Raw genomic sequence first — 11,608 nt, forward strand, 5'->3', positions numbered from 1 at the left:
TGCACAAAGAATCTTTTACATTATAGTAGGCTGTCACTACTGTCACTACACATCGTATCTTTTTAACTATAAAAAATAAGTGACGTACCTCGAAAAAGTGAGAAACATGAGATACCCTGTACCGCATGATCGTAGGTTGTTTGCATAATGTTGGCAATATCTTGAAATTCAATTCTAAAGTTCTGTGTTTAATAAATATGAATACGTTATGTGTAAATTAAGTATACCCGGCTAAAAGTGGAAATTAATTTTTAAACGAAGCTTCCTAAAGCTTAACCTGTGTAGAAATCTTAAGGAAATTTTAAAAATACAATCTTTAAAAGGGTTCGTTATCCAGTATTTTTAGTATTTTAATCACAATAATTGACAAAATTGGAAAAATAACTCTAAGATTATACTTTTACGTGTCAAGTAATTAAGTGTTTTATGTTGTTATGGTATTGTATATTGATAAAATTCTCGAGCCGCGGCTGTGAATGCTTGGCAATTATATCAATTCCGAGAGTAGAATATTGCACCATGTGATTATAGACGATATCTTTACCCAGAACTGTGTTGGACAACCAAACGGTCTATTTGACTTTGTTTGAAGAAAATTATAGATGCATCTTGTTAAAATTGATATTAAAGCACCAACGGCAACAAAGAAAGAGATATTCAACACCAAAGCCAAGTTCCCGATACACTACAATAATTACTGCGATACAAAATTTCCAGAGGGATAACGGAGTCGATTGTATTTCCTAGTTTTACGGATTTTTTCTTTCTTTCCACGAAATGCTCAACAATAAATTCGTACCTTCTTCTGTGCTCTGAATCGTTGAAATGCGCATATCACCACAGCGAAAAAAATACTAAAATAATATGATTAGTTGCTCCACAAGTTTTCAAAGATTTCTGATAAATTCTTCTTAATACGTATCAGTCATGTTGTCCAAATGTTGATTGTCAAAAAGGACACCAAATCTGAAACAAACAAAGCGAAGATGGTAGTTTAGAGGTAGGATAGCCTCGATGTTCGTTTCGAATAGCTAGGGGTGGTTCTTTAGTTTCATTGCAATGGAAATGACGCAACAGGAGACAAGAAGCAGTAGTTTTTTTTCCCTTATACTTCCAGTGGCGGAGAGTAAATCCATATATCGAGAATTAATTTCTAAATTTTAGTTTATTCGACCGCAGCAGTTATGGCCATCACTTACAAAAAACATATGAATTATTTCTTATTTATTTCCAGCTACTTCATTTGCTTGACTTCTAAACGGTATTAATTCCTGAAGAATGATGTCCCACGTTATGTAAAATAATGATTTTGCAGTCTTACCAGAAAAAACTGATTCTGATATTTGTTCAAAAATAATGTTTTAGATTGGTTTTCCAGATGATTATTTAAAGTATAGATTGATTTTGATTTAAGAACCTTTCGAATCAAAACTAACCAAAAGTAGTAAAACGTCAAATTGATAACAGTGTTTTTTATTTTGGGTTTGAGAAAGGACTTATGGTGTTGAAGCCGTTGGTATTTACCGAAAACGATGGTCAATCGACGTTTTTATATATTGATCTGAGTGGTAGGCAGAATAAGAAGCATTCCTACCCATTTCCAAATACAGTCGAACTTCGATAACTCGAATTTTTGATAAGTCGAACCAAATTGGTTAGCAATAGCGTCAAAAGCAGGAAATGCGTGTTAGTTTGTCTTGATTACTCGAACTTGAATTACTCGAATATCTTGATAACTCGAACGAAACATTTGGTGCCAACTTCGATAAGTCGAATTTTCTTGGGGAACCCCCTAATTCACTTGTATGACTTACTAGTTAATACTAAGTGAAAAATACTGTCCCTATTCAATTTACACATTATGTTAAAGACATTTTTGGATTTTTGCATTTGTTGATATGTCATCAAAACGGACTTTAAAAGCTTTGTCTGTTGATCAAAAATTCAAGGTTTTAAAAGAAGTGGAAAGTGGCTCAAAAAATAAAGATGTAGCTGTGAAGTATAGGATTTCGGCAAGTACAGTGTCTACAATTTTGAAAAATAAACATTCAGTCATCACCGCAATGGAACGTTTCGAAGAAAACAAAAATAATAACATTACACTAATGGATTGTATTGACAACGTAACTACCGCATGGAATATCGACGTTAAGCCTGAAACAATTGCCAATTGTTTTAAAAAAGCCGGTTTTGGTCAGTATTTTGAATTGTAAGAAGAAGATGAGATTCCCTTGATTTTCCTAAGTGAACGCCTAAAAGAAAAGAGTAAAGACGAAATCCAAATAGAAATCAAATTTAAAGCTTGGACAAACATAAGAGGTATAGCAGAAGGTAGCACCATTAATGATTTTATACATGTGGATGAGGATATTGTTACTTCAGAGCTTCCTACTGATGAAGATATTATCGAGTCCTGCAGATCCGAACCGGTACAGTTAAACATCGAAGATGACTACGAAAGTGACACGATGGAGGAGGAATTGGAAGATGATTCTCAGCAACCACCTTCAAATGAATTGGTTCAAAATTCGTTGATTGTATTGCGTTTCTATTTGAAAACCTGTGAATACACAACTGTTTCCCTCTATAATTGTTTAAATAAAATTGAAGCTTTTGTTGAAAACAAAATAAGAAATCCGGTCGTCAGTCACAAATAACTGACTTTTTTCCAGTGAAAGAGTAAACTTTAATATTTACATACATATATGTACTACTATTTCATAATTTTCGTTTTTTGTTCAAAAATCACAGATATTAGGGATGTTGTAACGTATAACCCATTTTAAAAAATGAATGAATTCACAAAAAAGTACATGCATTTGTAGTTTTTCTTGATAACTCGAAGTCTTGATAACTCGAAATTTTCATGTGTCAAATCGCAGTTTGACTTATCGAAGTTCGAATGTACTTTAAATAAAACGATATTAAGTAATAAAACGAATTCAGTAAAATGTCGAACTCTCATTAGTAACACTTGGGCTTGCCTAATACTCCAAATAAAAACAATTGACATTTTGCAAAATATATTCGAGTGCATGGCTATAAAAGCGCTCCATAGAGGGAGTTGCAAAATAATAATAATAATAATAATATGTATATTAATATGAATATTTTATCTAACGATGAAAGATATTTTTCTTTGAATTTCAAAACTATAATGATGAATGAAATGATTTACTGTCACCTGATTTAATGCAACTTTAACACACAAATAAAAATGTGAAGACAAATAAAAAAAGGGAAAAATAGGCATGGAAAATTTTACTGAATCCTAAAAATCGATACAACGTATTAAAAACTCAAAAGTTACCTTCTCTATTCCACTCATATATAGAGATACCATGCTCAGAATGCTGCGTCATATCAGTTTGTTATTGGATGTTGCTTAATAATTATTAATTAATGCATATTAACATGTAATGCGGACTTTATTCTTTCGCCCACACGTCAAAAACGATAAAAAATATTCATTCCGTCTCTGTACTTTCTACTTTCGAATAAATATTCACTCTAGGCGATAAGCGTTAGTACCAGCCTTGAAATACTCAGTCATTAATGTTCGTCTCCGCTGATGTGAATTTTTCTCAGTAATGTCGGTCGTGAAGATAGAAAAATTGCAGGATGTTGTTCGAGACTATGTACGCGGAACCGTGTTGAGCCAGCAAACGGTCCGTTTGACTGCACCGGGTGAAAATTATGGTAGTGTTTTATTAAAATTGGACATTAAAGTGCGCGACGGCGATAAAGAAGAAGAAATCCACGCTGTTGCTAAATGTGTTCCTCCCAATAAGTCCATCCGGGAGATATTCAACACCAAAGCTACGTTCCCTAACGAAATAGCATGGTACACTACGATTATACCTACGATGATAAAGTTCCAGAGGGATAACGGGGTGGAGGATGTAATCGATTGTTTTCCTAAGTTTTACGGGGCCAGAACTAGTTTAGACCCTGAAGAGACTATTGACGAACATGGTTTGATTCTGCTAGAAAATCTGGCGGAAACTGGTTAGTACCATTATCTGTAAAACAAATCTGACAAGGGCTTAAGCTTTATATTCTGTCAGTCTGTTAGTTTTTTCACGAATGTTTTATTTGTTTAATATTCTGTGGAAGTTCTCTATACATTGAGAGAAAATTTTGGCAATCACACTCCATTTGCATTAGGTGACACCAAAGGGCTTTTCTGCGTTCCCTCCGCCGCAGTAGCCAAGCTACATTTTAATGAGAATGTCTTGGTATTTTAATAAGTTTAGTGTAGAAAAGATTTCTAGCTGCAACTTCTGTAGGATTTCTTCTCTGTTTTAGCAAATCATACTGCCGGGATAGATAACTGATCTAGAAAATTTTTCTTGTTGTTTTAAGAAAATTTGAGTAGATTATAAAGTAATATTTTGCAGCTTAGGGAACACATTTCTCAAAAATAATAATTTTTGCTTATTTAAAAATAAAAATTAGTAAATTTGTAAAATAAAATTAAAAGCACCTATGAAAAAAAAATGCATGGACAAAACATAAATTAATAAATGGTCTATAAGAAGTGCACATGTATCCATCATGTTATAAATTTGGGTTATAAATTCTCTACAAATATATATCGTAATTAGAAGTGTAATGCCTGGGTAATCTTTGATTTTATGGACAAGTACAAATAATAAAAATAAGATACACTAAATAAAATAAATATTCATTATTCAAATTTGGAGTAGACACAGACTTCTTGTTTAAGCTATAAGAGAGCAGCGGAAACCTGCAAAGTAAATATAATAATAGCTTTCTTTTCAAAGAAAATCATAGCAAATAAGTTTTTTGCTGATAAATTCTTCAGAAATATATGTAATTGTAAAATATTTGATTGCAAACATTTGTCTAATATTTAACATTCTTAAGTCTAAAAAAATATATTGTGTTGTTAATGTTGTTTAAATTTATTCAAGTAACTATACCTACAATATGCCAAAATGATAGTGAGAGAAATCTCTTGAGGAAAGCAGTCATGTGAAATGGATCGCAATATTTGTTATCTTAATATTAGAAATATTAGACGGATCTTGCTTTCTAGGTTACAGGAACGAAAATCGTTACGTAGGTTTTGACCTGTCGACATCACAATCCATCATCAAGAATCTCGCCGCCTTCCACTCCATTCCCATCGCCATTAAATTAAGAAATCTTGAGCTATTCGAAACCAACATCAAGAAATTTTTGTATGGATTCGAAAACGTAGGACAAGTAGAACCTGAAGTTAAGCAAATTTTCGAAGCACCTTTGAGAGTAATGGAGGAGATTACCGAATTAGCTCATTTAATTCCCAGAGTTAAGAAAGGAATGGCAGTTAACGCGTTTGTGATCAGCGATGTCAGAGAACCATGGGCGACCACGCTACACCACGACTTTTGGATGAACAACATTATGGTCAAACCTGGCGATCCCCCCAAGTCGGCCATAATAGATTTGCAGACCACCGTGTATGGATCTTTTGCTACAGATTTGGTGTTCTTTCTGATGACTTCAGTGGAAATTTCGGTAGCTGAACAACATTTGGGCAACCTGATTGATACTTACTATGAAGAATTTATTAGAAATCTTAGGCAATTAAAAGTGGATACAGAAATTTTCAATCGTGAAGCATTCATGAAGGAACTTAATGTGGCGGCTGCCGGTCAGTTACCGCATTGTATCTTTTTCGCTGTGGTGATGTGTGCAGAGAAAAAGAACGCACAGGATACTACTACGGAAGAATATAACCACATGAAAAATTTAAAGGAGATGAGCGGAGAGGATACGGTCAGACACAGAAGGAGGTATCGATTCATAGTTGAGCAATTCGCCAAAAGAAATTGGATATAATCAATATGCTATTATACAGTACTATGCAGTACGCTGCAATTATAGAGTACGAGACATCTAAAAAATGTTTATATCTTTAAAAAACGATTTGTGTAATTCGGTAATTTTGTTATGTTGTTGATTGAAATTATTTTGAAAAATTTTGGTTTGGAATGAATTAATTAAAATTTAATTAGAATATTGTGATTGTTTATTGTAAAAATTAGTGGAGGTCGGCTGAGAATGACATGGACTGGTAAAATGATCTAGATCGGTTATTAATGTGTACACTTGCGTGAGGGTGCTGTAGATTTAATTATCTACGAGTCGGCACACGTCAGTCGTCCGCTGTTACTGTACTGAAAGATGCAATATACGAAAATTTTCATAAACTAAGTCTGAATATTAAAAGTTTTCGACGTGCACGTTTAACGAAAACAAAAATAACTATTTGTAAATTACGTACTAACGCGTTAATTTCTAAAAAAATAACTTGAAGGACAAATAGTTCTATTGGTAAAAAAATAAAACAGTTAAACGACGTACCTTCAAATGAGGCAAATTGGCGTAGTGCCCTGATGATATTTTTTTCATATTAACTTTTCTTTTCTTCGTAAATCCTCACATATTTGAAGAACATAATATGCATACTCCAAGGAAAACAATGAATTATCTCATTATCGCTGTTGTTTAAATAGAAGAAGTTGCGTAACAAAGACAGAGAACGATTTCACTGTTTCCACATTTCCATAATCTACAACCCAATCCGCATCAGCTTATCCTCCGAAAATAAATTTAAAAAAATATATGTATATCGCACAGTCTTAGGAAAGTGAAATTAAGAAAAAGAAAGGCGAAAATAGGTAAGAACTGTCAAATAGAGAGTCAATTTTAGTGCTGACGGCACAAAAAATTGAAATGGTGTGTCATTTTGGGTATACCTCCTCTACATTAAAAGCGTTTATTATTATTATCAAACCTTCTACAAAATTCGAAATCAAATTTAGATATTTTATTGGGAACCGCTCAGCCGAGTAATAAAACTGTAGTCGATTTTCTACGAAGAAAATAAAATATTACCGAATAGTCTGGATCAACTAAACTTTGCATTCATTGACGTTTCTTCTATATTTGCCTCTTTGCATTTGGCCACTTCCTTATATCCGTGATTGTAACCGATTTTAAGAGATATCTACGTAATATGCCAAAAAGATTAAAATATTGCATATTTTCAGGATCTCCTAAGTCTGCTTCCTCACAAAATGAACCTTTGTAGATCGGAAATCGCCAGAAAATGACAAGCTTACTCAGTTATTATTCAAAGTTTATTTGGTCCAAATTATAGCATAAATAATTTAGAAGTTGAAAAAAAGTGATACTCTTTTGGTTCGCTTTAATTCCTTCAAAATTAATTTAACTAAGCAATAAACAACGTATTTAAAATGTATCCGAAGTGTTACTGGCATTTGAAAATAATACTCAATTGAGAAATGAAGTTTTGGTGAACGCGCTGGGGAAAATTTTGATTTTTATAACGTTCACAGCAAAAGCTAAGCTGTTAAAAATGTTGCTATGCGAATTTGATTTTTTCAAGTTAAAATAAGCAATTTATCAATTCATAAAATTCAAAGTGAATAAAATAGTTCTATGAGATTTTTGGACTAAATTGACATTAGGCAGTTGAATTAAAAAATTATCAAAATAATTTTTTGTATTACAAAATATTTTAATCGCATAAATCTTTTTACTTTTGACACTTTTGATAAATTCTGAATCCCTTCTAACTACTGCGAAACTTACACTCAGAAAACTCCAATGACGCCATCTAAAATATACCAAATTTTTGCGACTCCTCCTTACGAATGAAGCAATTGATGAAGTTTTGTTAACAATAACAAGGAAATTTTTTGTGAGGTATTCTACTGTCGAACTGTTGAACTATTTTATAGCCAAACACCGCTTCCTCTTTGGTTGGTATGTATGCGAAAGCGCAGTTTCTGAATGTGCGATTGGGAAACTCATATGAAAATGTAGTTCCGAAGAATTCCCTTCCCGTATTAATAGTCGTTTTTTTTAGGCGTCTATAGTAAGTTTCGATGCGATCAGCGGCAATTCCCTTAATTAAATTTGCATCTTTCCAAGTCATCAGACCAGCTTGCGACGCGTCGAAAGGCATCCGAACCATTCTAGGCTGTCGATGGCACAAATCTGTATGCCTCCAAAGCCATTTACTCCTTTGACAGTACCTAAATATGTCGCTTTGGGTCCAGTAACCTCCTGACCTCATTTTCAGCCATATGCGAAATATAGGCAACTTATGACACTCTGGCAGTTTAGCCAATGGAAATCCGTCAGCGGCCATACCACTTAAAATGAATTTTAACGCTTTTCGTTGAAGTTCTCGATTTATAGGAAATTCTTTGAAAATGGCAAATTGTCTGGAAAGAAAAAAGTCTGGCGTCGGAGTGTCTTTTGGTAAATTAATGGGATGAATTTCTGACTGGTTCACCAAAAAACCTTCGTCATTCTCTACAGGTGTCATGGATCTAAAGCTCTCAGATTCTGAAGTAGCCTTACTTACGTCGCTCAATGATTTTATTGTTGACGCTTCGGCATCTGACTCCAAATTAGGAGCCATAGCTTCGGCATCTTTCAAGCTATTTGTTGAAGATTTACTTTCTTCTGCATAAAGACGAGTTTCCTCATTAATTTTTTTCAGGAAAAGATCGTATTCTTCCAGGCATACTTTATGGCAACTTTCAAATCTTTTCAACAATTGCATGCATTCGCAATCAGATACCGGCAGGGCTCCAGATATAATATAAACATTTTCACCAGGCACCACTTTTACTCCAGATATTTCGTATTTAATCCTTCCTGTAGGTGGCATTTTTGCCCTTGGTGTCTGCGTTTCCTCTTCCATCCCTCCCCCTTTTAAGTTGTTGTTGGCACATTGACATTGCTCGGGAGGAGATATTCCAGAAATCAGGTAAACAGGTCCATATACTGTATTCTTAACTCCTGATATTTGAAACATTGTCCCTTCCATTCGCATTTTATGTCTCAACTTTATTCTGAGTCTATATTCTTGCATTTTTTTAATTTTATTTAGATGATCTACGAGGCAACTGCACATGGGTTGATAAATCCCCTGGACAATATTTGTTTGATTTTCGGTAAGTCCTCCTAGGACAGGAGTAACATATTTCTGCAGCGACTTACTACATTTTTCGCATTCACATTGGTGCTTCATAAAATTTTCAAGCTTTAATTTGCAGTAACTTTTTGTTACAAACGACTGCCTACTACTACTGCTGACGATTGAAGGAAACGCGGTGTCGGAATTCGACTTATTCCCACAAGAAGCAAAAATTTTTGAGCTGACTTTATGGGTGCTGAAATTTGAGTGCCTTTGTGCTAAAGTCCCAGCGACATGATAAACTGGACCTAAATGTGTTTCAACCAAACTGCCAATCACGAATTTGGTATCACCATCCACCAACTGGTTCTGAGTTCCTTTCAGGATGAGTTTGTTTCTGTATATCTCCAAACATTTGCAAGGTTGTTTCAGGATCACCGTCGATAATATATAAACTGGACCTTGTTCCGTCTCTTTGACACCTCCTATGGCATACTTAACATTGCCTGTAGTAAGAGGGTATTGACGATCTGCTATCCGTTTAACTTTATCACTAATTTCACTACAGTGGCACTCCTTTTCACCTAATGTAGATAGTATATTAAATACCGGACCTAACTGGCTCCAACTGATACCTCCAACGACATGAGTGCTATAATTTTCCGATAAATTACGGATCGCCTTTGAGGCTAACACTCTATTGCGATATGTTAATAGGTAACTACGCGCCCTTCCTAGAGTAATGCCCTGAATTAATGGCACCATCGTTCCGGGTTGTGAGTGAGCTTCAGTTAAACGGCCGATAATTCTCACAGTAAAATCCAACTCCTTTTTCTCCAGACAATTATTACATACGCAAACATCATCCAATGCATTTTGGACATGACCGAAATGCTTCTTATTTGGCCTTGATTCTCTACCATCGCCACAACGACAGTGTTGGTAACCAAACACCGGCAGTTTAGATAATTTGGGTGAGTCCTGATTGACATTAGCGCAACGAGAAATCGTTGTTGGCGGCAATAAATGCGGTAACGTTTCAGCACCGTCAAGTCTACTGTAGAAATCATTGGCCTTCATATAGTCAACAAAATTTTGTTGCTCAAGAGTAGTTGGTAGATGCTTGTTCTGCTGATTCATCCTGTCCAGAATTAAACCTTGCAGATAGGAAAAATAGAGACTTTGTGGGTATTGCAAGTGCTTATTTTTGTAAATACCACTATATTTTGGAGGTGGAGGGAAATAACTCAAAGGTTGTAAATAAGGGGACTCGTACAACTTCGGTCTAAACCTTTGTGTAGTGATAGATTTAATCGCTTCACGTGTCCTTGGTGGAGACGGTATTCTAATATGAAGCTCTCTCAAAGTTTCCGTTATTGTGAGGTGAGCAACAGCAGAAAGAAGTAACCTATCATTCGTCGAGTAACTGCGTCGATTAGGATTAGTTATCTGATAAAGCACCAACAAAAACTTCACAGGCAATCCACAACTGCGATCAAGAGCAAAATGTACGTTTTTCCTATTCGGCCTTAATACTAACCCTAAATTGGCCAATACATCCATAGTGCTTTCGATTGACTTAACCTCCAAATCTTCATTTATTGCTTTTTGTAGCTGTTCAACTGCATTTAATTGGTTTGTGTTTAGTTCCATAAACCAATCCGGACCAACCACATTCTGCGCTATAGCGTGATGCCGTTTTCCTTCCTCGTTTCTAAGTCTCCGAATTTGTCCAACGTTCTCGTTGAAATGTTGATGGAGTTCATTTTGTAACTGTGCTTGCTTCTCACGCCAAATTTCGTCCACAAATTGCAAATCTGCAGGACCGCGACCGACTAATTTTTTTCTTTTAGTTTTGAGTTTGCAAGGTTTGGTTGGCTTATAGACGGCAACAGTTTCCTTCAAGTTTAGTTTGAAATCTCCTTTTTGTAACTTGAGGAACGTTTCTGAAATCTGTTGGTCGAGTTTTGTAGCTTTCGGTGGCCTAACTACATCTGGAGGACTTTTGTGAACAGGAATGATTTTGCCTACATTTAGAGGACTGAATTGATCTAGAAGATCTTTTTGACTGCCTTTATTAGCGCTAGAGTGCTTTCTCTTCATTTTTTTTTAGAGAACACACTTTAAATTTGGTAGAATTTGGATGACAAATTCACATTTGACAAGTTGACAATAAATCGAATATTAGAATATTGGTTGTTTGACTTATTATGGAAATAAAATCTTTTTTAACCGAAAGAAAATAATCCGTAGCTTTTTGATAGTTATGAGTCTTCAATTTATACAGTGTGTGCCGGAATTAGTACCTCAAACTATAACAGCATATTCTACGTAGAAAATAATATATATATATATATATATATATATATATATATATATATATATATATATATATATATATATATATATATATATATATATATATATATATATATATATATAGGGTGCTTCAAAAAAATGTATACACACTTTGAACTTCCATAGAAAATTTATTTACCATTCTACAAAGTTAAATTTCAGGAAAATAGAAAGCTGAAAGTCCAATGTAAATGAAACATAAATAACAAATGTTAATACTGTTCAAATTGGTGACCTGCAGCATCAATACAATTCTGAGTACGAGTCACCACTGATTCTGTA

The 11,608-nt window shown here is 34.4% G+C and overlaps 2 protein-coding genes across 2 annotated transcripts; one reads left to right on the plus strand and one right to left on the minus strand.

The window, feature by feature from the left end:
- Positions 1-272: 272 nt before the first annotated feature.
- Positions 273-11,213, minus strand: LOC132703550 (uncharacterized). The gene is made up of 2 exons (XM_060672876.1): positions 7,630-11,213; positions 273-966 (listed from the first exon to the last, which is right to left on the minus strand). The coding sequence occupies exon 1, from the start codon at positions 11,069-11,071 to the stop codon at positions 7,715-7,717; it is 3,357 nt and encodes a 1,118-aa protein (XP_060528859.1). The 5' UTR covers positions 11,072-11,213; the 3' UTR covers positions 273-966; positions 7,630-7,714.
- Positions 3,509-6,154, plus strand: LOC132703552 (uncharacterized). The gene is made up of 2 exons (XM_060672877.1): positions 3,509-4,008; positions 5,063-6,154. The coding sequence occupies exons 1-2, from the start codon at positions 3,591-3,593 to the stop codon at positions 5,848-5,850; spliced, it is 1,206 nt and encodes a 401-aa protein (XP_060528860.1). The 5' UTR covers positions 3,509-3,590; the 3' UTR covers positions 5,851-6,154.
- Positions 11,214-11,608: the final 395 nt, after the last annotated feature.

The sequence above is a fragment of the Cylas formicarius genome, unplaced genomic scaffold (genome assembly GCF_029955315.1).
Source record: "Cylas formicarius isolate icCylForm1 unplaced genomic scaffold, icCylForm1.1 PGA_scaffold_6__28_contigs__length_40554024, whole genome shotgun sequence".
NCBI lineage: Eukaryota > Metazoa > Arthropoda > Insecta > Coleoptera > Brentidae > Cylas > Cylas formicarius.